The sequence below is a fragment of the Malaclemys terrapin genome, chromosome 13 (assembly GCF_027887155.1).
Source record: "Malaclemys terrapin pileata isolate rMalTer1 chromosome 13, rMalTer1.hap1, whole genome shotgun sequence".
Classification (NCBI taxonomy): Eukaryota; Metazoa; Chordata; order Testudines; family Emydidae; genus Malaclemys; species Malaclemys terrapin.
In genome coordinates this window covers 37,633,642-37,659,435 of record NC_071517.1, presented here as the reverse complement: position 1 = coordinate 37,659,435, position 25,794 = coordinate 37,633,642, and the positions used below count along the sequence as shown (strand labels likewise).

Sequence of the window (25,794 nt, the reverse complement as noted above, 5' to 3'; positions counted from 1 at the left end):
GGGGTCGGCAACCTTTCAGAAGTGGTGTGCCGAGTCTTCATTTATTCACTTTAATTTAAGGTTTCGCGTGCCGGTAATACATTTTAATGTTTTTAGAAGGTCTCTTTCTATAAGTCTATAATATATAACTAAACTATTGTTGTATGTAAAGTAAATAAGGTTTTTAAAATGTTTAATAAGCTTCATTTAAAATTAAATTAAAATGCAGAGCCCCCCAGACCAGTAGCCAGGACCCGGGCACTGTGAGTACCACTGAAAATCAGCTTGCATGCCGCCTTTGGCATGCGTGCCATAGGTTGCCTACCTCTGCATTAGAAGCTCACAGAAAGCAAAAATACAGACCTGGTCGAAGGTGGGGTGTTTCCTTTTTCTTCCTTTGATCCCATTTTTTAGCTCATGGCCGCCCTAAGTGAAGGGGTGGGGTTTTTCAATGCAGTAGCAAACACAAGGCAGTGATCTCATTATACAGTCCCAGTGGAGATGAGGAAAGTGATGCTTTCACCTCTGTGTAGCTACTCAAGGTGACCAATAACCCTCCCAAACAGCCCCCAACCCACAGAATTCACTGAGGTGAAACCACCACTTGCCTTGTCTACACCCAGATGTACAATGAGAGAGAGAAACCTGCACCCTAGTGTAGAAAAACCCCCAGAGACTGTTTCTCGGAGTAGGTCCCATCCCATGAAACCCCCTGTGGACACCACAGCAATTGCTGATGGGCAGAAAAAATATGAACTGGATAGTTCATATCTCTTTAGCCACCTCTGAACAAATTCAGCACCTCTGGAAACAAAGAAGAGAGTCAGCACCATGTGTTCAGCCCCCTCTCCACAGAGCCCAGCTGAGGAATTCCTGATTGACATGGTTATAGCCAGCACAAGGGACAGAGCGCACGTTGGATAGCAAGATGTCACAGTAAAACCCCAGCTCTCATCAGAGGGATATGCTGGTGTATTCCCTGTTGGTGCTGGGGGGACACAACCAACTAGGGAAGCAAATCCCACAACTCCGCCCTTAACAACCGCAGCTGGAAAATTCAAAAGGAACAAATCAGAATTGTCTTTCATGCTTTATTTACTGTAGATACCCGTCAGAGTGCAAAGGAGTTGAGAAGCAGCTTTAATACCAACAACAATGGAAAACAGACCCACAGGTTTTGGGAACAGTTATTTTTAATGACACTAAAATGGCAACAAAGTCAAGGAAGTAACAAATGAAATAAATGAGTGACAGTTGCACCTTCAGTGACGTTTTATAAATCTCTGTCCCTTTTCTTCCCCCTTCTCTGTCATACAGTTCATTTTTACTCACCATTTTTCTAGCACTCATTTCCATTCCTGTTTATTTCTCTGTGTCTTCCACTCTCCTCTGATCCCTGTCACAGATCATTCCTCTCATGTTCTCCATTCTTTCCCCTGAATTTATCCCTTCCCCTCTCACTGCCTCTGGCTCTTTCCCCTCTTCAGAGTGCTTTCCTGTCATTGTTTTTATATTTCATTTTCACCCTTTTTCCGGGACTCTGTTTGTTTTGTTTTACTTTATCTTTTCCTTGTGTTTTCTCGGTTCCCTCTGGTTCAGCCCAGCCTGCCCTCCCGCAACCTGTGACTCTCACAGTGTTGCCAATCCCAGAACTTAAAAATCATGAGTCAGAACCAAAAATCATGAAATTGACTCCCCAAAACATGAGGGCTCAAAATAATATATAACGCATCCTGCTTTATCTTCTGATTTTTGAACTCTCCCTGCCCATCCCCCGTGTGTGTGACAATTACAGTGTTACCAGCTCTCCCGTAGTTACAGGGGAAGGTGACTTGGACTCCTGTGGCAGGAGCTCTGGCTGGGAGACCCCCGTGAGATCTAATCCCACTGATCTGTACAAATTGCTCCCTGCTGCTGTGGCACTTTCAGCTTCTCCCCAACCCCCCAAACCCTGATTGATTCATTCTGTGTCCCTGCCACCCCCACATCTGCCTGTGCCCAGCCCAGCTGTTAGTTCTGCCCCCTGCCCAGCTCCACATCTGCCTGTCTCCAGCCCGGCTGTTAGTTCTGCCCCCTGCCCAGCTCCACATCTGCCTGTCTCCAGCCCGGCTGTTAGTTCTGCCCCCTGACCAGCCCCAGGTCTGCCCCTCTGGGCCCCTCTGCCCCTCCTGCAGCCCCAAGGATCTTCACCCCCCCACCCCCTCCCATCCCTGGGGATGCAGGGAGGGGGAGGAGCTTCCAGGGGTCATAGAGATGAGGAGCAAGGGGCTGGGTAGATGGGAGTTCTCCAGAGTCAGAGAGACTGGGAGGTGTGAGGCTCGAGATGCTAATTTCAGGGTCCCCAGTCTCAGGGACACAGTCTGAGCCGGGATCCCGGCAACACCCGGAGCCAGGGTCGAATTCTCTCCCCAGGGACGGAGCCCGGCGGGAAAGTGAAGATCGGGGTCTCGTCACCAGCATCGATAAATGTCACCTGCCCCCGGTCACAGTCCAGACAAACCCGGATCCTGCTGGGGGCCCGGCTCAGGGGCAGGGGGGTCACAGGGGAGGTGAGAGCCCAGAACTCATCCCCGAACCGCTCCACAGCCCAGATCCCCCCCTCAGGGCTACAGCTGATCTCTCCCTTCCTCCCCACAGACTCTCTGGCCACCCCCACACCCCAGCATTGCCCCACCCCCACCTCCACCTCCCAGCAATGTCTCCCCGAGGTGAATCCCTCACAGCCCAGCACACAGGGCTCAGTGTCAAATCTCTCAGGGTTGTCGGGCAGATCCTGCCGTGTGTGTCCCCATCTCACACTTTTCTGATCCGCAGACAGGACAAGCTCGGGATTCACCGTGTCTGGATCCAGAGTCACATTCGCTGGGGAGAGAGAAAATCAGAGCGTTGGGGCAGAGCTCAGCCCTGGGGGAGGGTTTGATGGCATCAGTGACAGAATTTGCCCCAGCTGGAGAGTGACTCAGGGAATCTCCTTCCTCCAGGATTTACCCGTCAGATCAGAGATCTCAGCACAGGGCTGGGGGGAGTCACTCCCCTGGCAGAGACGGGTCAGTGACAGGGTGAAAGTATCGGCTGTGCCAGGCCTGAAACTCTGACTCTTTCCCCTCCTGCCCCCACCTCTCCCCAGGGAGGGGACTAGAGACTCTGGGAGCCCCAGCAGATGGTACAACTCAGTGAATATTGACAGAGCTCCCTCCGCTTCCCACCTTAAATCTCACTGTTTCCCAGCTGCCCCTGTGCTGGACTTTGCAATGGGGCCTCTCCACTGCACCCGGCCTGCTCTGAAATGTCACAGCTCGGACAGGAACAGGCCACACGGTACCAGGATTGGACATGCCCAGAATTTCACTGCTCAGCAGCAGTCACAGAATAAAAGTATATTAGCATGAGGCAGGGAGTGAGGGGTTAGCACAAGGGAAGGGGGTTCATGGTGGAATGAGGCAGAAGCTACAAGTGTGGGGGGGAGCAGGGATGGATTAGGGTTTTGTGCGGCCCTGGGCCAGAGCAAGTGGGGACCCCTCCTCACCCCTTCTGCAGTCCCTCCACCCCCTTGCTCTTCTGCTGGGGAAAGGGCATGTGGGCTTGCCCCGCACCACCCACCTGGCGCTCCAGCCAGAGAGTGGGGGCAAGCCCTTACATCCCAATCCCGTTCCCTGGCTAGAGTGCCAGGCGGGTGGAGTGGGGCAAACCCGGCAAGCCCCCAAGTCCTGACCCCACTCTCTAGCAGGAGCACCGGGCAGGCAGAGAGAGTCGGGGCATGGAGGCACCCATTTTTCACAGGCCCCCCAATTGGCCAGGGCCCCTGGGCACACGCCCCGTTGGCCCAGTGGCAAATCCGCCACTGAGGCAGGGAAGGTGTAGAATAGGTGGCTGGTGGAAAGAGAGAGAGGGTCATGCTAGTGATGGGGAGGCTAAAGTGACATCCTGTTTACCAGAGATGGGAGAATGCTGAGATCATGGTGGATGGAGACAGGAGAAAATAGACAAGCTCACAGCTCTGATCACAGGAGCTCCCCAGATGTGTATAATGGAGCCAGAAGAGCCCCCGTCTGTGACCAAGGCTCTGTTCCTCTGCTGGAGACTGGAGCAAGGGTCACACACAGACACAGTCCCTGCCCACCCCATCAGCGTGGGGTCATTGCAGAGCTCCTGGGGGAAAAGATGAAGGAAGAAACAGAGAGAAATTGGAGATCAGCCGTCAGCGCAGGGAGGTAAAAAATCTCCCCCTGGAGAAGTGGCTGTGGAGGTGCATGTCCCACTGGATATGTACAATTAGTGGGAACTACTCTCACAGATCTCTGCAGGGTGCAGTGCACACGCGGGCGGTGGAGAGGCACGAAGAGTAGATGCAATATGATGTAGATTCATTATGGTACAATAGCACATAGGTACAAACCCTGCCTCACCTTGTGATGCGCTGTGAAATTCAGGGTGCCGGGGAGGTCTACCCTGAACTATCACATCCACTCCCACATTCAAGGAAAAAGAGGCACATTGCCTCAGAGGGACTGATGTCTGGACATTGATAAAATATTATCTTTAATTACCTGCTTCTACAGGTGCCACAGATCTTCTCCACCCTAAAAACAACCACATGATTAGAGATGAGATGGGATCAGGAACAAGTATTGCATGATTCAATATTGTATAAACTAATCCACAGAGGGAAAAAGAAAGTTCTAAGTTCATCAGAACCGCCACTGGGTTGCATGTGTGTGTCTCTCCCAGGATGGATCTTCACTGCAGAGTTAGCTCAGTATCTTACTTGGCTGTTGCCCCAATCTGTTTATTGTGCAATCACAAAAACTCTGACTCAAGTTTGGTGGTGCTTTACGCCCAGGCTGGCTGGCAAGACTTTGAGTATTGGCTGTAGCCCAGGTACCACTTTAATTCAGGTTGGTTACCTGCCCACTTTGCAATGTGGATGGAAATTAACCATCTCCGGAGCTGATAGTCCTCCTGTGCCTTCCCACAATTTCTCCTGGGCCATGTTTTCTTGGCCACTACCTACTTTACTACTGTATTGCTTATCAATTTTTCAAATTAGCTTTTGGTGTGAAATTCATCCAGCTTAGCCTTTCCCCACATTTTATAAAGTTACATTAAAAAACAACCTCCACCCCCCCAAAAGAATGACAATAAAAAGCAAACAAACAAAAAAAGGTTTCCTAGTGCAACAATTTTAAAAATTAAATTTAAAAGCACACTCCATCACAATTAAACAAATGGCCACATGATACTCCAAATTGGTACAAAAAATTTCTTTTCAGAAGAAGGATAATGACACTTACTTATTTCGTTATCTCGTTTGTCTAAAAATTAAAGAGAAATAGAGGGAAATTCATCCAGTTTAGTCTTTCCCTACATTTTATAAAGTTACATTACAAAACACATCCCTACACACTCTCCCAAAAGATAATAAAAATTTTAAAAAAGCATGTTAGCAAACAAATGAAAAAAGATTTCCCATTGCAACAATTTTAAAAGTTAAATTACAAAGAAAACAACTCTACCACAATTAAACAAACTCCCACATTAGGTTCCAAATTGCTACTAAATGTTTCTTGTCAGAGGAAGAATAATGACACTTACTTATTTCTTCATCTCGTTTGTCTAAAAATTAAAGAGAAATAAATATATAGTTTGTTAGGTGTTTCCCTTTTTTAATGTTTTATTTCTCTTTATCACCTATATGACAGTGAAGGCTGAGAGAAATAAACCTCCTCTTCAGGACGTCAGATGAGAGGACCAAGTGGTACCTTCTGATCTTAAACTCTGTGACTCCATGACTCTATTGCTTATCAGTTTTTCAAATTAGCTTTTGGTGAGAAATCCAGTTTAGCACTTCCCCACCTTTTACAGAATTACACTAACCGTTCCAAAAATCAATAGTAATAAAAAGCAAGAAAACAAACAAAAAGAGGTTTCATATTGCAACAAAATTGTAAAAGTTAAATTTGAAAGCAAACAACTCCACAACAATTTAAACCAGCTCCCACACGAGGATCCCATTAGGTACAAAATATTTCCTGTCAGAGGAAGGATAATGACACTTACCAATTTCTGTATGTAGTTTGCCTAAAAATTAAACAGAAATACACATATTGTTTGTTTGGAGTTTCCCTTTTCTTATATTTTATTTCTCGTTATCATCACTACAACAGTTAAGACGGAGAGATTATTTTTAATCAATTGCCTATTAAGGAGGTCAGACTAGACCAGTGGTGCCAAAAGTTTTCCTGTTGCCCCCTCCTCCCCTTTACCAGTAATGAAATCCGTGTGCAACCCCTCCCACCCTCATTACTGCACAGTTGTCTCAGCAGAGGAGCTTGGGCTGAAAGCTGAGCTGGGCGAAGAACTGGGAATAGAGGCGGAGCTGGCCTGGGGGCAGAGAGGGAATGAGGGCAGAGCTGGGCTTGGGGCAGAGCAGGGGGTGGAGTGGAGCTGCTGCTGGTGCCGGAGCGTGGATAGGAGCAGAGTGGGGCTGGGTGACACTCGGTCCCTTCCCCTCAAAGGGGTGGCCAGGGCCATGCTGTGCACCCAACCAAACATTCCTCCACATACCGCTACGAGGCCCGCCCCATTGTTTGGGGACCACTGGACTAGAGCAGTGATTTTCAAACTTTCTTTCTGGTGACCCAGTTGAAGAAAATTGTTGATGCCCATGACCCAACGGAGCTTGGGATGATGGGTTTGGGCTGTGAGAGCAGTCTCTGGACTGGGGCAGGAGATTGGGGTGTGGCAGGGGGTCAGTGTTCTGGACTGGGGGTGCAGGCTCTGGGGTGGGGCTGGGGATGAGAGGTTTGGGGTGCAGGAAGGGGCTCTGGGTTTGGGGGAGGGCTCAGAGCTGGGGTAGAGGATTGGGGCGTGGGCTGACCTTTGGCGGCCCCTGGTCAGTGGTGCAGCGAGGGTGCTAAAGCAGGTTTCCTGCCTGTCCTGGCATGGCGGATCATGCTGCGTGCTAGATGCAGCCAGCAGCAAGTCTGGCTCCAAGGCAGAGGTGTGCAAGCGGTTTTGCGCAGCTCTCGCCCAAAGGCAATGCTCCCCTCTCCCCCACCCCATATGGAGCGGGTGCTTGGGGTGGGGGCAGCGTGCGGAGCCCGGTGCAATCCCCACCCCCGCCTAGGAGCTGGACCTGCTACTGGCTGCTTCCAGTTCGCAGCACGATGTTGGAACAGGTAGGAAGTAGCCAGCCTTAACCGCGCGGCACTGGCAACTGGACTTCTAACAGCCTGCAGTTTGAAAACCACTGGATTAGAGGATCCTGTGGTCCCCTCTGATCTTAAACTCTGTTACTCTATGACTCTATTACTTATCAGTTTTTCAAATTAGCTTTTGGTGGGAAATTCATCCAATTTAGTCTTTCCCCACATTTTATAAAGTTACATTACAAAACAAACCCCTACACACTCTCCGAAAAGTTGATAATAAAAATAAGAGAAAAGCGTGCTAGCAAACAAATGAAAAAAGATTTCCTATTGCAACAATTTTAAAAGTTAAATTACAAAGAAAACAACTGTGCCACAATTAAACAAACTCCCACATTAGGACCCAAATTGCTACTAAATGTTTCTTGTCAGAGGAAGAATAATGACACTTACTTATTTCTTTATCTCGTTTGTCTAAAAATTAAAGAGAAATAAAGATATATTTTTTTTAGCGGTTTCCATTTTCTTACGCTTTATTTCTCGTTTTTCATGCATACAACAGCAAAAGCTGAGAGAAATCAACCTTCTCTTAGGACGTCAGACAAGAGGATCCAGGAGTCCCTTTGGTTTTTTAGTCTGTAATTCTATTGCTTATCTGTTTTTCAAATTAAATTTTAGTGTGAAATCTGTCCAATTTAGTGTTTCCCCTCATTTTATGAAGATACACTAAACCCCAAACTAAAAAAACAATAATATTAAAAAGCACGCACACAAACAAAAACAGGTTAAATATTGCAACAGAATTCTAAAAGTTAAATTTAAAAGCAAATAACTCTAAACAATTAAACAAGCTCCCACATGAGGATCCAATTTGGTACAAAAAAAATTCTTGTCAGAAGAAGGATAATGACACTTACCAATTTCTATATCTTGTTTGTCTAAAAGTTAAACAAAATACATATATTGTTTGTTCGGAGTTTCCCTTTTCTTATATTTTATTTCTCTTTAACATCAATACTAATTTTAAGGCTGAGAGATTATTTCTATTTAACCTCCTGTTCAGGACAGTCAGTTAAGAGCATCCACTGGTCCTGTCTGGTCTTCAACTCTGTGATTCTATGACTCAATTGCTTCTCAGTTTTTCAAATGAGCTTTAGGTGTAAAATTTATCCACTTTGGTCTTCCCCCACATATTATAAAGTTACATTAGAAAACAACCCCCCACCCTCCCAAAAGAGAATAATAATAATAACTTTTGAATTTCATTTCCTGTTTGGTCACCATCAGCACAGGTGACCATCAGCACAGTCCACCATCGCAGGCGACCATGCAGAGTCCACCATCACAAGAGATCACGCAGTCCTGGATTCGTAGACGAGCTCCAGCATGGTCCTAGTGGGAGGTACTGGATCTCATCGCATGTTGGGGAGACTAATCTGTTATGGCAGAACTACGTTCCAAAAAAAGGAACGCAAATACCTACGCTAAAGTCTCCAGGGCCATGACGGAAAGAGGCTACTCCAGGGACACAGAGCAGTGTCGTACAAAAATCAAGGAGCTCAGGCAAGTGTACCAAAAAGCCAAGGAGGCAAATGGGTGCTCTGGGTCACAGCCCCATACATTCTGCTTCTACAATGAGCTGCATGCAATTATGGGGGGCGATGCCACCACTACCTCACCACTGTCCGTGGACACCTGCAAGGGGGGAGTTGCACGGAGTGAGGAGGATGAGTTATTGGAGGACGAGGAGGAGGACAGTGCACAGGCGGCAATTGGGGAATCCCTTTTCCCTCCTAGGCAGGAACTATTCTTAACACTGGAGCCAATAGCCTCCCCCCACTCCCAAGGTGGGCTCCCGGACCATGACCCTGGAGAAGGCACTTCTGGTGAGTGAGAGCCTGATCAGAGCCACGCGGTGGGGGGTAGGGGGGGAAACCCAGCTGCGCTGGGCTGTTCCCGTTTAGTTTAGAGGGCTCATCCCTGCTCAGAGCCTCATCAGAGCCATGGGGTGGGGGTGGGGGGTGTTGTGTGAAACGATCATCACAAAGAGCCCACAGGCCCTCCTTTTATATGGCAAACCCACCAGGCATTGCTTGCTATGGGAAAGGGGGCCCAGCAGTTTGAAAACATTAAAATAAATGTGGAAGAAGCAGAACCCCGCGTGCCCCTAAGCTGCCTGCAAGCTGAATTCTGTTGCCCGTGTGTGATGGCTTACTCACACCAAAGTGGCAGGCACTTCAGTATTAGAGGCAAAATGCTAACTTGTACAGAAAGAACATGTGTTGTGTACTATGAATTGCCTGTTTCACTGAGGAAGAGTGTCCCCTTTGCTCTCTGAAATGTATCTTTTAAAATACTACACAATCCCTTTTTCTCCTCCTGCAGGTGCAAATGTTTCAACGCAGCCCCTATCTACTCCGTCCCAGAGGCTGGTCCAGATTAGAAGGCGGTAAAAACGAACTCGGGACGACATGTTCGCCGAGCTCATGCAGTCCTCCTGCACTGATAGGGCCCAGATGAATGCGTGGAGGTAAACAATTACGGCGTCCCGTAAAGCATTACAGGAACACGAAGAGAGGAGGGACACGTGCGATGAGAGCAGGCAGGACGCTATGATCAAGCTCATGGGGGAGCAAACTGACATGCTCCGCTGTATGGTGGATCTAATGTTGGAAAGGCAGGAAGACCACAGACTGCCACTGCAACCCCTGTATAACTGCCCTCCCTCCTTCCCAAGTTCCATAGCCTCCTCACCCAGACACCCAAGAACATGAGGGGGAGGCTACAGGGACCCACACACTCAACACCAGAGGATCGCCCAAGCAGCAGAAGGTTGGAAGATGCGAACTTTTGATTTGGTTTCTGCCATATGAGGAGAGATTAATAAGACTGGGACTTTTCAGCGTAGAAAAGAGATGACTAAGGGGGGATATGACAGAGGTCTATAAAATCATGACTAGTGTGGAGAAAGTAAATAAGGAAGTGTTATTTATCCCTTCTCATAGCACAAGAACTAGGGGTTGACAAATGAAATTAGTAGGCAGCAGGTTTAAAACGAACAAAAGGAACTATTTTTTCACACAACGCATAGTCAACCTGTGGAACTCTTTGCCAGAGGATGTTGTGAAGGCCAAAACTATAACAGGGTTCAAAAAGAACTAGATAAATTCATTGAGGATAGGTCGGTCAATGGCTATTAGCCAAGCTGGAAAGAGATGGTATCTCTAGCCTGTGTTTGCCAGAAACTGGGAATGGGTGACAGGGGATGGATCACTTGATGATTGCCTGTTCTGTTCATTCCCTCTGGGGCATTTGGCATTGGCCACTGTTGGAAGACAGGATACTGGGCTAGATGGACCTTTGGTCTGCCCCAGTATGGCCATTATTATGTTCTTACGAATACGAAAATTAAGGTTGAGAGATTATTATTTCTATTCAATCTCCTTTTAAGGACATCTGGCCTTAGACTCTATGACTCTATTACTTATAAATTTCTCATACTAGCTTCTGCTGTGAAATTCATCCAGTTTAGTCTTTCCCCACATTTATGAAAGTTACATTACAACAGAAACTCCTATACACACCAAAAAGAATGGTAGCAATAATAAAAAAGCAAGTAAACAAAAGATTTCATATTGCAACAATTTTAAAAAGATACATTTGAAAACAAAACACCCCCACCACAATTAAACAAACTCCCACATGAGGATCCAAATTGATACAAAAGTTTCTTGTCAGAGGAAGGTAATGACACTTACTTATTTCTTTATCTCGTTTCTCTAAAGAATAAAAGAGAAATAAACATATATTTTTGTTAGGCATTTTCATTTTGTTATGTTTTATTTCTATTTTTCATCAAGGCTAAGAGAAATCAACCTCCTCTTCAGGATGTCAGATGACAGAGGAACCAGTGTTCCCTTCTGGTCTTAAACTCTGTGACTCTATTGCTTATCAGTTTTTCAAATTAAATTTTGGTGTGAAATCTATGCAATTTAGTGATTCCCCACATTTTATCAAGTTACTGTAATCCCCCAACCAAAAACTAATAACGAAAAAAGCAAACACACAAACAAACAAAAACAGGTTAAATATTACACCAGAATTGTAAAAGTTAAATTGAAAAGCAAACAACTCCACAAGAATTAAACAAACTCCCACATCAGGATCCAATTTCATACAAAAAAGAAATTTTGTGTGAGGAAGGATAATGACACTTACCAATTTCTATATCTCGTTTTCCTAAAAATTAAACAGAAATACACATATTGTTTGTTGTTTCCCTTTTCTTATATTTTATTTCTCTTTATCATCAATATGATAATTAAGGCTTAGAAAATATTTCTATTCAGTTTCCTCTTAAGTAGGGCAGACTAGATGATCTGGTCATCCCTTCTGGTTGTAAACTCTGTGATTCAATTAGAATCATAGAATTGAAAGTCTAATCCCCTACATTCGTGGTAGGACTAAGTATTATCTAGACCACCTTGACAGGTGTTTGTCTAACCTGTTCTTAAAAATCCCCAACGATGGAGATTCTACATCCTCCCTAGGCAATTTATTCCATTGCTTAACTACCCTGCCTCTTAGGAAGTTTTTCCTAATGGCCAACCTAAGCCTCCCTTGTTGCAATTTAAGCCCATTGCTTCTTGTCCTACCCTCAGAGGTTAATGAGAACAATTTTTCTCTCTCCTCCTTGTAACATCCTTTCATATACTTGAAAACTGTTATCATGTCCCCCCTCAGCCATCTCTTCTCCACTTTAAACAAACCCAATTACTGTATTTCTTACAAATTAATCAAATTAGCTTTTTGTGTGAAATTTATCCAGGTTAATTTTTCCCCACATTTTATAAAGTTATATCCCCGCCAATGAGAATAATCATAAAAAACAAGCAAGTAAACAAACAAACAAACAAAAAAAGGTTTAATAATGTAACAATAAATAAATAAAAAGGGTAAATTTAAAAGCAAACATCTCCACAACAATTAAACATTCTGTCAGTGATGGAATACGTCAGTTTAAAACCATGCCCTTTCGACTTCATGGGGACACAGCCACTTTCCAGTGGCTGATGGACAGAGTGCTATGGTCACATGGGTCTTACGTGGCCACCTACATTGACAATATCATCATCTACAGTGAGAGCTGGGCCGAATATATGAAGCACGTTACTGTGGCATTTGGGGCTCTCAAAGAGGCAGGTTTGACGGCCAACCCAACTAAGTGTCAGCTTGCCACCCAAGAAGTCACTTACCTAGGGTATGTTGTGGCGGGGGTCTGTGGGAGCTTTGACATTTGGTGGAAAATCCAAGCCCTAGCGCGGGATACTATTGACATTTCATCCCAAACTCCATTACCATGGCTGCTGCTTTGACAGACCTGGTTAAGGGCACTGCACCCAAAAGGATCCACTGAACCAAAAGCTGTGACAAGGCCTTTAGGGCACTACAAGGCCTGTTGACCCAGGAGCCAGTAATATTCCACTCAGCCTTCTCAAAGCCCTTTATTCTCCAAACAGATGCGTCCAATTCAGACGCGGAGCAGTGCTATCTCAGGAAGTCGGAGGAGAAGAACACCCTGTTCTCTATCTCAGCAGGAAGTTGTTCCCACATGAGGTATCCAAATAGGTCATTGAAAGGAGGCTCTGGAGGTGAAACAAGCCATCGATGCCCTATGCTATTACTTGTGGGGGCACACACCCTCCCACCTAGTAACTGACCATGCACCACTCCACTGGCTGAAGTCAATGACAGGCCATAAAGCTTTAGGCAGTGGTATCTCTCAATGCAGCCATAGAGCTTTCAACTGGTACATCGTTCAGGCACGGAAAATATATATGTGGACTTATCACAGGATGGTGGGGACACAAACCAGTCCCAGGACATCACAGCCCAGAGTTTGAGGGGAGGGTATGTGAGGGGGTATATAAACACCACACTGGGCATGACAGGGTGAAAAAACAGTATTGGGCCCAGGTAATCCCACCCTTCCAGCCCTGCAGATCATGCTCCAACTGGAGAAAGGGCTGAAAAGGGAGCAACCCAGCTCAGAAGGGAGAAGCACGGGAGGAGGACAGACCTACCCTGAAGGTTACTGACAAGGGCACCAGAGCAGCCTCCCTGAAGGACTGACTACATGCTTAGGCCTGGTTGGGGCTGATGGTTTGGTGCCTTTTCTCTTTCTTTTCACCTTATCTCGGACTTGAAGCTGGGGAAGACCAGAATCTGGTAGGAAGTGACCCAAGGAAGGTTATTTGGAGGATATCTTTGGGAGCCAGATACTGTTGACCCTCCTAGGGTGCTGGGTCAGAGCCCGGTGTCGTGGGTGGGCCTGGGCTTCCCTATCACTGCCCACCTCCCTGCACCTCCAATTAATAGAGGGCCAGCACTGCAAGACCTGCCCACTGGGAGGCAGCACTAATGTGCTAACCACTAGGCCACCTAACCCACCAATGCATAGGTGCCAAGTCTGTGGGTGCTCCAGGGCTCAAGCACCCATGAAAAAACAATAGCGGGTGCTCAGCACCCACCAGCTGGCCACCAATTAGCTGTTTGGGGGTGGGCCCTAGGGCTGGCTCAGCACCCAGGGACTGTGGCACCAGCTGTACTTCACCCCTTCCTTCTCCTGCTCCACCTCTTCCCCCGAAGCCCCCGCCACTCGCTCCTCTCTGCCCCCTGGAGCAAGCGGCTGGTGAGAAGCACTTGGGGGAGGGGATGGAGAGGAGTAAGTGGCGGGCAGGGGGCCCTCGCATGAGTAGCAGAGAGGAATCGGCGGGAGGCGCTCAAGGGAGGGAACCTTGGGGGATGGGCAGAGTGGGTGCAGGGCCTCGGGGGAGAGGGCAGAGTGGGGATGGAGCACCCACCAGCAAAAAGGAAAGTCAGAGCCTGTGACCGATGACTCGATTACACTCCAACATGAGGATCCAATTTTGTACAAAAACTTTCTTCTCAGAGGAAGGAAAATGACACTTACCAATTTCTAGATCTTGTTTCCCTGAAACATGAACAGAAATACACATAAATGTTCATTATGAGCTTTCCTTCCCTTATGTGTTGTTTCTCTTTGTCATCAAACTTAAAGCCGGGTGATTATTTCTATTCAATTTCCTCTTTTCTATTGTTTCCCCACCACTCCAAATAACATTTTGGTGTGAATTTTGTCTAATCTAGACTTACCCTAAATGTTATGAAACTAGATTATCACACCCTGTCCTGGGGCACATCCCCATCCCAGTCAGGAAAAGACGAAAACTCCTCTGGGCTCAACTGGCATTAAACAGGCATCCTGCAGGGCCTACTCCCCTTGGAACAAATGATCTTGAAAGAGAGAGTTTGTCGCAGGAAGAGGGTGGCTGCTGGAACTCAGAGGTAGCTGATTCTTGCAACAGAGCGACTGGAAGACAACTTATGAACCTCTGCCACTCACAAGGGCCCTTCAGACCAGGTACAAGCTGACTGCAGCAGGGAATGGTTGAAGATAAACCCTGTCTGGGATCTAGCTGTACCGAAACTTCTGTCACAAATTCACTTGATCGCTGCTACACCCCCAGCTTTGCAACAGTTTCTGGACTTTTCAGTCTGCCAGACTCCCTAGGAGTATTTCTCCTCCTCCTGGGTAAGCCACACAGCTTCACTGCCTCCTTAGACTGGATCTCTCGGCCTTCAGACTCCTGCTTCGCACTCTGAACTCTGTTCAGTGAGTCCAACTGAGATACTCCTGGTAAAGACTCACACTCTCTTCAGGGATAAACACACCTCACCAAGCGTTTGCAGTGGCACTCAAACAGCATTGTCAAAACAGTCACGTGTATTAGTCAACTGGACACAGCATAGGAAGGCCTTAGGTTATCACAGAGAACTGAAGGTTAAAGCATAGACCATTCTGGTCAGCCCAGAGCCCAGATTCTGTAGTGAACCCCAGTGTTCAAGCTCTGTCTGTATCTCCATCAGACCTCCTTGTTCAGATTACAGGTCAGAGCCCCGACTCCTTCCCAGCAGCCATCTCTTATTCCCCACCTCACACATCACCAGTCCTTGGTTCTTGAGCTGGGGAATGTTGCTCAGCTTCCCTGCTTAGATGTGGGGGAATCCATCTCCCTCTGGGATGTTGGTTGCTAGGGGTCAATATCCGGTGACTGGATTTGCCACTGTCTTCTCAGATGCTCCATCGATATGGGGACTAAGGCCCATAACACCAATACTGATGTCTCTTAGCCTGAGAGCAAACAGTCCTTTTCTACCCACTGGGTAACAATGTCACATATAGAGGAAACTGAGGTATACATCGAATTCATAAAAATATTGAAGAAAATTCCCACTTCATCACACGTTCATTGACAAGCCAGACATTTGTAGATTCTTCTGAAAGACTCTGAGACTGAGGGCTGGTCTGCACTGAAAACTTGCACCGCTCAGACATGTAGCTATGCCAAACTCATCCCCTAATTGGAAGGACTTTTAAAGGGATAGGGTTCTCTGGAAACATTCAATCAGGCCCTAAAATGGTCCCGCCTATTACACACAAATCAACCCTCCCCAGCCCAACAAACACAAAGAAATAAAAATAAATCAAAGAAACCAACAAGTCTATATACAATTGTGTGACTGTGGTCAAAATTTGTATTTGTGGAAAAAGGGAAATTGAAACTTACCAACTTCTTCAGTAAGTTTCCCTTAAAAATACAGAAATAAATATAAATTATTTTCCTCTCCCTGCTTCATGAAACAGTGTTAAAAGACTACGTTCTATAGGTACAAAATTCATTAGGAGCATGGAGGGACAAGTCCAATTTATTTGGAAATTGGGCAGACATTCTTTATGGACAAAGTGAACCCAGAGCGTGGACAACTGTGTCTGAGTTATGTGACAGTTGATATGATTTTTTTTCCTAACTGAAGAAGAAATGTGTTTATTTACTGATTTACCACAGGGGCATTTCTATTGAGCCTATCACTGTAATGTCGAGGTGCACTGCACTTTGTTAGCAGAAAAGATCTTTGAAGTACAAATATGACAGGCTAGGCTCTGCAGAACCTCTCTCAAGCGGGACAGAGACAGACAGTGATAACCCCCTGAGAACTGGGAAGAGGGGGAGATGGAGGACTGAGCAGAACACAGAAGTATCTGCTATGATCTGATTCTTTCATTCAGTTCTATAGCCTAAGACCTCCTCCCTCCTATTTTCCCACCCCAAACTCTGCCACCACCCTCTATCAATACCCCCACCCCCTGCCACACACACACCTCTGCCCCCACCCTCTATTAATAAATTCACATGAATTCTTCTTTATTTAAGACAAGATCAGCAGGTCCCAAGTTCTTTTAATATTAAATTCCGAAATTCCTCTTATTTATTTATAAGAATAAAACCTTTATGTACAGTATATTTCTCCCTCTGATATTTACCTTTCATTTTAAAGAGATAAACAGTGAGGGCAGTGAAACCAAACAAAACCACCAGGATCACACTGAGAGCCACCATCCAGGAATTCACCCGTGGTAAAAATTGATCTGAAAAAAAAAACACACCCAGAAATTGCCTTTGTTTGGAAGCAGTGATGAAAGTCAGATGTTTTTATTCCATACAAATAGATAAATAGCACTCAGCAGGATTTCTGTGAGATAAGAGTGAAAGAATGGCCATGTCTACACTACACAAAATACCAGAGACTTATTTTAAATATGGCTCCAATCAACACAGATTTAACACTGATTTATCCTGGAAAAAACAGACCTGATTTGATCCATTGCTATTCAGACAGCCATAGAATTCAGGGGCAAATTCTCTGCTCATAAAACCCTACTGACTTCAATAGAGTTACATGAGCAAAGAATTTAATCCTTAGTGTTCAGCAACATTCAGAAATTATCAGATTAATTAGAATATTGTTGAAAAATCCACTATTACCCCCCAAATATTTGAAGGAATCATAATCACAATTTCTCCAACCAATTCTGTAGCAAACTAATTAATCTTCATTTACTGTTGTTGTCTTCACAGTGATTCAGACATCCAACCAAGATGGAATATATAGGGCCCTCTGAAACTTATAAGAGTGTTCACCCAAGCAAGTGTCATCGATTAACTAAATAATCAGTGCACCTTTTGTGTTTGGACAAGGGTAAAATGAGTCCCTTCATGGATCTGGACCAAAGTGACTTAAGGAGCACAAGTCCCATGGAATGTCATTAGAAAGAACATCATATGACTTAGGTGACATTTCACAAAATTAACGAGTTGGTGCAGCAACAAGATCAAAAAGAAGCCACAGTACATAATTTACCACATTCAAAAACATCATTAAGGTAAAGTTAAGATTTCAGGAAAATTTAGTGTCATTGGATTGAGTGAAAGTTTCTTCTAAAAAATGTTGGAAGTTTGTGGCATGTGTGTGTGTGTGTGTGCACGCGCGCATGCTGCATGCTAGAATATCAGAAAAGTAAGAGTTAACATTATATTTACACTAAATTGAAAACTTTGGTTGTCTGAATACTCACAATTAAGGGAATCAAGTTGCCTAAACTGTGACCCCTTAGAGACACTAGCCTCCCATCTTCTGTGTTTGTATGTGGATTATGAAATATCCAACACAGATATTTCAGTTCTTTTCTTCCTATGTTTTGTTTCGTTTCTAGTGGTGGTGAGTTCAGTGTGGGATTTGGATGGTAACTGACCTGCTATATAAACTGCTGATTCCTTTTCTTGATTGAGAACGGCGTTCCTGATGCAACAGGACAAGTTTTGGTTTGAATGTTCTGTTACAATGAGAGCAGTTTCTGTTCCAAACAGGCCATTATTCCCTCGGGATTTTGTTTCAGAGAGTGATGGTAAATGTCGTCCACTGAGATCTTTCCACAGCACCTCAGGCTCTGGGTACCAACCAGCCGATCGACAAACCACCCGGATCCCTCCATCCTGGTGACCCTCAACAGAGATGAGAGGAGCAGAGCCCAGACCTAAGGGGAAAAGACATAAAGTTGTTAATTCCATAAGTTAATTTATAAAGCAAAAGGAATGAGGGACAATTTGTGGATCCCTTACTCACATGAGAAAGCACTAATTCAAGCAGGTAGTCAATAGAAGGGATAAATTAATACTGGAATGTCTGAAATCCCAATACACAAGGACACACAAAAAGATAAACAAATATTTAAAATAATTTCACTGAGTCAGTGGGAGATATTGTTGTCTCAAAAGAGGAGCAACTGAGTGCTGAGCACCTTTGGCGATATGAGCACTTAGATACCGGAATAGAATGTGAACTTTTAAAAATCTGGTCATTAGTGCATTGGATAGATATTTTTATTTAAAAAAAATCTAATTAGCTTCATGGTTACTGTCATAAAAATAAAGGGAAGGGTAACAACCTTTATATATGCCGTAACATCAAATCCCTCCTGGCCAGAGATACAGAATCACTTACCTGGATGGGGTTAATCAGTTCCATTAACCTAGTTGACACCTGACCAGAAGGACCAGTGGGGAAAGAAGATACTTTCAAATCTGAGGGGTGGGGAAGGTTTTGTTTTGTGCTCTTTGTTTTTCTCTCCGAGACAGAGAGAGACCAAGCAAGTAATCTAGCTCCTACTAAATGATATATCTAAAATTACAGAAATAATAAGCAATGCCAAGGAAATGTGTTAGATTATCTTTTGTTTTAGCTTGTGAATTTTCCCTATGCTAAGAGGGAGGTTTAGTCCTGTTTTTTGTAACTTTGAAGTTTTGTCTAGAGGGGAATCCTCTGTGTTTTAAATCTTATTACCCACGTTCCATCCTGATTTTACAGAGGTGCTTCTTTTACTTTTCTCTTTATAATAAAGTTCTGTTTTTAAGAATCTGATTGGGTTTTTAGTGTCCTAAAACACAAGGGTCTGGTCTGTGCTCACCTTGCTTACCTATTTAGTTGGTATATTATTCTCAAGGCTCCCCAGGAAAGGGGGTGAAGGGACTTGGGGCAGGGCCGGCTCCAGGCACCAGTCTACCAGGCATGTGCTTGGGGTGGCACCTGGAGGGGGGCAGCACTCAGGCCCGAGAGCGGGGCCACGACTGGGCTCGCCGCCCTCCCCGCGGTGCTCCGGCCGGCTGGGGAGAGCAGGGCCGCCCTCCTCCGGCGCTCCAGCCAGTCAGGGAGAGCAGGACCGCAGCAGGGCTCTCCGCCCTCCTCCCGGCGCTCCGGCCGGTTGGGGAGAGCAGGGCCCGCGGCGGGCTCGCCGCCCTCCCCCCTCCCCAGCGCTCCTGCCGCCAGGGAGAGCGGGGCCGCGGCCATGCTCTCCACCCTCCTCCCAGCGCTCCAGCCAGTCGGGGAGAGCGGGACCTGCGGCGGGCTCACCGCCCTCCCCCCGGCGCTCCTTCCGCTGGGGAGAGCGGAGCCGCGGCGGGCTCGCCGCCCTCCCCCCGGAGCTTCAGCCGGTCAGGGAGAGCGGGCCCACGGCCGGGCTCTCGGGCCTCCTCCTGGTGATCTGGCCGGTCAGGGAGAGCGGGGCCCCGGCTGGGCTCGCCGCCCTTCCTGTGGCGCTCCTGCCGCCGGGGAGAGCGGAGCCGCGGCAGGCTCGCCACCCTCCCCGGTGCTCCTGCCGCTGGGGAGAGTGGAGCCGCGGCGGGCTCGCTGCCCTCCCCCCTGCCCAGCGCTCCGGCCGGTTGGGGAGAGCGGTGCCGCTGCCGGGCTCGCCACCCTCCCCCGCTGCGCTCCCTGCCGGGGGGCGGCGAAAAACTTTTTTGCCTGAGGCGGCAAAAAAGCCAGAGCCGGCCCTGGCTTGTAGGGATATTTTGGGGAAACAGGAACTCCAAGTGGTTCTTTTCCTGAATCTTTGTCCAACTCACTTGGTGGTGGCAGCGATACCATCCAAGGGCAAGGAATAATTTGTGCCTTGGGGCAGTTTTTAACCTAAGCTGGTAGAATTAAGTTTAGGGCGTCTTTCATGAGGGTCCCCACATCTGTACCCCAGAGTTCAGAGTGGGGAGGGAACCCTGACAGTCACAGTGTCAAAGCAGCAGGGGAGAAATGCTCAGTCTCATCTAAGAGTGGTAAATAAATAATTTCCCCTCCCCACTGTGACACTCTGCACTCCATATTCATCATGGTAATATGATTATGGTATGATTATGATATAATTATGTTGCATCTTGTACAAGAAGTTTCATGTAAAGTGTCAATGGAAAAGTTATGATTTGCTGAATATGATTATCCTATTTGTATGCATGTATCATTTTTGTATCTGGAATTATGAATATTGATATGCATCTGTATTTCAAATGTGCTTGTCCTGGGTAACACATACAACTAGCATTTTTGGTACAACAGTTAAGAAGCTAGAAAGTGCTAATGGTCCATCAGCGAAAACAATTGGCCATGGAAAAGGCATGTCCTCACCTGGGGACACTTTAGACAGCCTATGGATAATGGCTGCCATGACTCATCAAGCATGCAGGGGAATGTGACTAGACCACATGACACTGAAATTAATTTTGGTAACTGTATTTTCCATAAACTGGGCTGGGAACCTGGCTTGGAACAAAAGGGTTCCCACCATATGGAAGAAACTATAAAGGAGGAAGTGACATCACCAACGGGCCTCACTTTCCCACGACTCAACACCTGGATATACCTCTGGAAGAACAAAGACATTGAACTGGGGAACTGCTTGTCCCAGGTGGGAAAGAAGAAAACTCTGCCTGTGTATGAAACATCTACAAACGGTTTGTACTATCTAACAGTGTGAGACACTGCTTGATTCAAATCCTGTGTAGAATATTAGGCTTAGGTTGTGTTTGTGTTTATTTGCTAAGTAATTTACTTTGATCTGTTTGCTATCACTTATAAGCACTTTAAATCTATCTTTCGGTCGTTAATAAATCTATTTTATTTTTTTATCAAAACAGTATGGTTTGAGTGAAGAGTTTAGGAAAAATCTCAGCTCATTTAACAAACATTTTGTGCATATTCCTCTCCACATCAAGGGAGGGGTGAGCTGGGTAATTGTAATGATCTTTACTGGTCAGGCTTTTGACCAGGGCAGGATGGTACAGCTCCAGGGTCCTAGGTTGGGAAGATGGGGGATGTTTCGGCTGAAACCTAGCTATGTTGGTTCATGGGTGCCTGGACAGATGCATTCATGAACACAGGTGTGGTCCCTGCCTGTGGATGTTGGAGTGAGTGCAAGTGTGGAGGGCTTTGCAGCTTGTCACAACGTTACAGTGCAAAAGGGAACCCAGATTGGTGTGACAGAGGGCTCAGCTGTACCCCAGTTCCAGGTGGCACCCCGGGGGGAACCCATCACACCCACCACCACCATTATACAGTCTCAGCAAATAAAAACACTGCATTTGATTTTAACTACACCCCAAATAAACAACCAACAGTGAACCAATGAGAAGGCCATAAACGTCCGGCATTCCCACACACATCCTAGAAATGACTGCAGAGCAACTGGAAGGCCATATGTGTCCAGAAGTCCTTTCCCTCTTAACCAAAGACTGCTTTGGGGTCAATTAAGATTAGGCAAGAAAGTGCCTTGGCCATCCTGAAAATGTTTTTAATAACATGTTGGGAAAGTTTCCAGCATATTTCCCCTAGTATGAAAGTGGCTGTTTGCTGAAAGTTATGTATACTGTGTTTAGGGTGACCAGACAGCAAGTGTGAAAAATCAGGACAGGGAGTGGGGAGTAATGGGAGCCTATATAAAAAAAAGCCCCCAAAATCGGGACTGTCCCTATAAAATTGGGCCATCTGGTCACCCTACCTGTGTTGTTGTAAAATATTTCACAAGCAGGGAGTCACAGTTGTTGTAATAGGAAAGAACAAAGCCTGCAAACAGCACAAAGCTAAAACTGTCACAAGCTACTGACCTGCTACCCGCAGTTCCAATACTGCTTGTTCATAAAAAGTATTGTCTTGAACAAAACAGAGGTATATTCCTTCATCAGAGAGTCTGACACTGAGAATCCTCAAGGGAACATTTCCATCTGTGAGTCCGGCTTTCAAAAGCTCTGTCCTTCTCCAATACTCTGGTATCTGCCCAGCATACTGATCCTTCCCATCACGGTACAGGTGCACAAAGGATGCAAACTCAGATCGGAACCATCTCACCTCCATGTTTGTAGCGTTCATCGGGGGGGACAGGTGACAGGGTAACTCAGCTTCCTGACCCAGGACAGCAGTGACAGGGTCACGGGGTCCAATCACTGTGAACTTTGCTGGAAAATGCAGCAGGAAAACAACAACAAAAAGCAGCTCAGAGGAAAGAGGGAATTTGATAGGACGGACACATCCAACAGGTTCCATTTGACACAAACTTTCCAAAAAGTTCAGCCAAAGGCAGACATTCAACATGGAACATTTCAGCCTGAATATTTGAGAGAGAGCAGCGCTCATGGGCAGCAGGATGGGGGCTCTGTTATAAGAACACTCAGCCTCGGTGTATGGCACATGCACACAGCACTGAGATGTGGTGTGGAGCTGATAACAGACAGGTTTGGTGCATGGCACAGGCACAGAGCACTGGACAGAGAGGGGAACTGAGAATTGGTAGGTTCAGTGCATGAAGAGGCACACACTGCTGACATGGGTTGGGAAGCTGAAGAGGGGTATGTTCAGTCCATGTCACCGTCACACATCAGAGAAACTGAGGCAGAGAGCTGGGAATGGTCGTGCTCAGTGTATAGTTGAGATAAACTTACCATTCAACAGCCTGTTTTTCTAAGTGCTCTCAAATTGACACGCTTGCCGACATTGCCATGAAATTTGCTGGGCCTCACCAGGAATAAGGATGGGATTGGTGGGCCATATTTGGTGTTCTTTCACCAAAGTGTTCCTGAGACATAGCCATATTGCTAGAACCAATTTTTAGACTATTGTAGTTCAATACTTCACATGCTCAAGAGACCAAATAACCAAACATTAGTATTGTTATGATTAAACTCTTCAATAAGTGTCCACCCAATGCTTTGGGCATCTTTGACAACCTTTTAAAAATACTTGTATGAAGAAACATACCTGGGCACTATCCCAGAAGCAAATAAAATAACCCAGCAGCAACACAATCAGAGCAAAAAATGAATAATGAAGGTGTTGATCTTTCTGTGTGGTTAAGTTTACACACTGGGAGTAGTTACATTGACTTTGAGTGGAGCATGTTGTTAAGACACTTCAGGGGCCTAGATAAATCCTCTCAGAAACAGCAGACACAGGGCGGATTCCTACCTGATTCCATCTTGTGAACATAACAAATAAGGAAGAAAACAATAAAACCAAGGAGAGGGGAGCAGGCTCTGGAGCTGTGGGAGAATGAGAGAATCTTCATCTTCATTGTGACTTGATCTAGACAACAGGAAGAAGGAGGAAAAAACTTCATCATAGTGAGCATAACACTGACTAACATTAAATCGTTAAAATCAAAATTAAAGAGGACACATTAAATAAAAAAGGAACAAATGCATTGTTAAGTGAACTCTTTCATATTATGGAGTTCGAACAGCTATTCAATTACAGTTGAAAATGTGTTTCCTTTACGACTCTGATTTTGTCCCATCCCTACAAAATCCACACTAAAAAAAAGTCAGATGAGTGTAAAAGTTGGTAGTAATTCCATCAATGAAGAAAAAAAATTAAGAAATGAGAAAGTGTGTGTGTGAGAGAGAGAAAGTTTCTTGGATTTTTTTACCCATTTCTTTTCTTTCAAAATATATGAGGCAAAATTATCAGTCCCATAAACAAAGTTATTAAGTAACAGGGACCACAAAGAAAGACGCTTCCCATAAATTTGGATTTGCAAGAGTTTGTAACTTACTTTACAAAACAGAAATATACAGTAAGTTAATTCATAGCAAATCTCCCTTTGAATGCACTGAGAGCAGGATCAGGTCCAGTTTTCTTGAATAAAATATAGGAGCAAAGAAATCAATTCTTAAGTCAAATGACTAAAATAATCTGGAGTTACATTACAATGAAAGGAGAGGAAAAAATAGCTCATATATCATTTTGAATATATAGTTCAAAATCAAACTTTATGTTCAGAGTAAAGCACATTTATCCTGGGATTATTAGATCATTTTGCAGTTAATAATTCACACAGGGAATAAATGTCTACTAGGAGATATCAAAGAACAAGGGAGATGGTATTCAAGTGACAGAAGCTCACTTACCTGACACATCCAGGAAATAAGCTTTGGAACAGTTTTGAGCTCTCTCTGGTGTTCCCACGTTTTCTAAAATCCTCATCCATTCTCCTCTAGTTAGTTTACATTGTCAGTGACTCATTCAGTGATGAGACTGCAAAATTAATTCTTAGTATGAAATTACAGAAACAAAGAGCTGAATCCTGGCCTTTCCTTCTGTATTTCTGCCAAAATGGCATTTATTTTTTGTTGGAAGCTGAAGTGAAGTGTCTCTTTCGATGCTTTCACCAAGCTAGAAAGAGAAAGTAGAAAAGGAACTGGAAAGCTACGGTGATTTCAGTCCGTATCATATCCTCATTATGGTTTGGAGATAAGGATCCTCTCCCAAAGAAGCCCTCCTAGTGTGCCAGTGTTAGCGGCAGTAGAGTCAGACATCCAAGTGCTGCAATCTAGCTGAAGGCAATGAGAATTTTCAAGAGGCTCGGCTTCCTGCTCCTCGAGAACTGATAAATACTGTCATAATAACCATTATATTTTTCATCTCATGCTCCAAATGGAAACTCGCCTTTTAATTACTTAAGCAACAAGCAACCTTTGTACTGCTACACTGGAGTTCCTGGTGAAGGGAGTGTCTTTATTGCTGTAAGGTTGAAGGTTAAAGCCCAACCCTTCTCTGTTCTCGGGTAGGAGTCAAACAGGGATCAAACTGCATTAGTTGATTCTAAGTTCTGATTGGTCAGCAGACATAGTGTTCTCCTTGTGACAGGATCCCCGTGGTACAACCTGGAACTGGGGTACTGCTGTGCCCCCTTAACTCTCCAGCCTGGGCTGTCTCTCACAATGCTTTGCTAGTGACAAGCAGCAAAGCCCACCAGGCTCTATTATCACTCAGCCCAACAGCATGTGGAGTCCCACACCCATCTAGATTGTCTGAATGCTCCCAGAGCCAATCACGAATCATACAGAGAAAGGCACCAGCCAATTCCCCCCAGCTCCCCAGCCGTACACCCCAGAACTGTACTGTCTTGCCCTTGTCAGAAGCCTGACCAGTGTAAGTTTATTACCCAGTCCGCCCCTCTCTCAATGTGGAGAAGACACACACTAGCCTTTGTAAACTGAGCAGAGGTTTCCCAAGCACTGGAATGAAAACACACTGTTTTAGGTAAAATATAAACCAGATTTATTAACTACAGAAAGATCAATTTTAAGTGATTATAAGTGGTAGGCATAAAAGTTCAGAGATAGTAAATAGAAAATAAAAGTTAAGTGCATAATCTAAATCTTAAACCTTATTACACTCGGCAGTATTTAGATCAAGCAATTTTCTCACCCCACTGGATGTCACAGTTCTTAATACACAGTCTTGTCTCTCAAGCCTGGGACCAGCCTCCTCAACTGAAGTGTTCATCTTCTCAGCTCATAGGTGCCAACTTTCTAATGTTCCAGGGGGTGATCCCCATGGCTCTGCCCCAGGTCCTGCCCCCACTCCAGCCTTCCCCCAAGGCTTCACCCCCACCCTTCCTCTTCCCACCCCATTCCACCCCTTCCCCCGA

At 45.6% G+C, this 25,794-nt stretch overlaps 1 protein-coding gene across 1 annotated transcript; it reads right to left on the bottom strand.

Moving 5' to 3' along the window:
* Nucleotides 1-1,106: 1,106 nt before the first annotated feature.
* Nucleotides 1,107-24,853, bottom strand: LOC128847359 (butyrophilin subfamily 1 member A1-like). The gene is made up of 15 exons (XM_054046750.1): nt 24,269-24,853; nt 23,328-23,444; nt 21,974-22,321; nt 17,803-18,084; nt 16,534-16,638; nt 15,779-15,799; nt 14,101-14,121; nt 11,346-11,366; nt 10,886-10,906; nt 8,045-8,065; nt 6,037-6,057; nt 5,572-5,592; nt 5,271-5,291; nt 4,527-4,559; nt 1,107-2,841 (listed from the first exon to the last, which is right to left on the bottom strand). The coding sequence occupies exons 1-15, from the start codon at nt 24,342-24,344 to the stop codon at nt 2,327-2,329; spliced, it is 1,644 nt and encodes a 547-aa protein (XP_053902725.1). The 5' UTR covers nt 24,345-24,853; the 3' UTR covers nt 1,107-2,326.
* Nucleotides 24,854-25,794: the final 941 nt, after the last annotated feature.

Coding starts and splice junctions, on each gene's coding strand:
- LOC128847359 (XM_054046750.1), bottom strand. CDS start 24,344: ATGAGGATTTTAGAAAACGTGGGAACACCAGAGAGAGCTCAAAACTGT. Junction 18,085..21,973: donor ATTGGAACTGCGGGTAGCAG/GTCAGTAGCTTG, acceptor TTTTCCCCTTAG/GTCTGGGCTCTGCTCCTCTC. Junction 8,066..10,885: donor GAAACGAGATAAAGAAATAA/GTAAGTGTCATT, acceptor TTTAACTTTTAG/ACAAACAAGATATAGAAATT.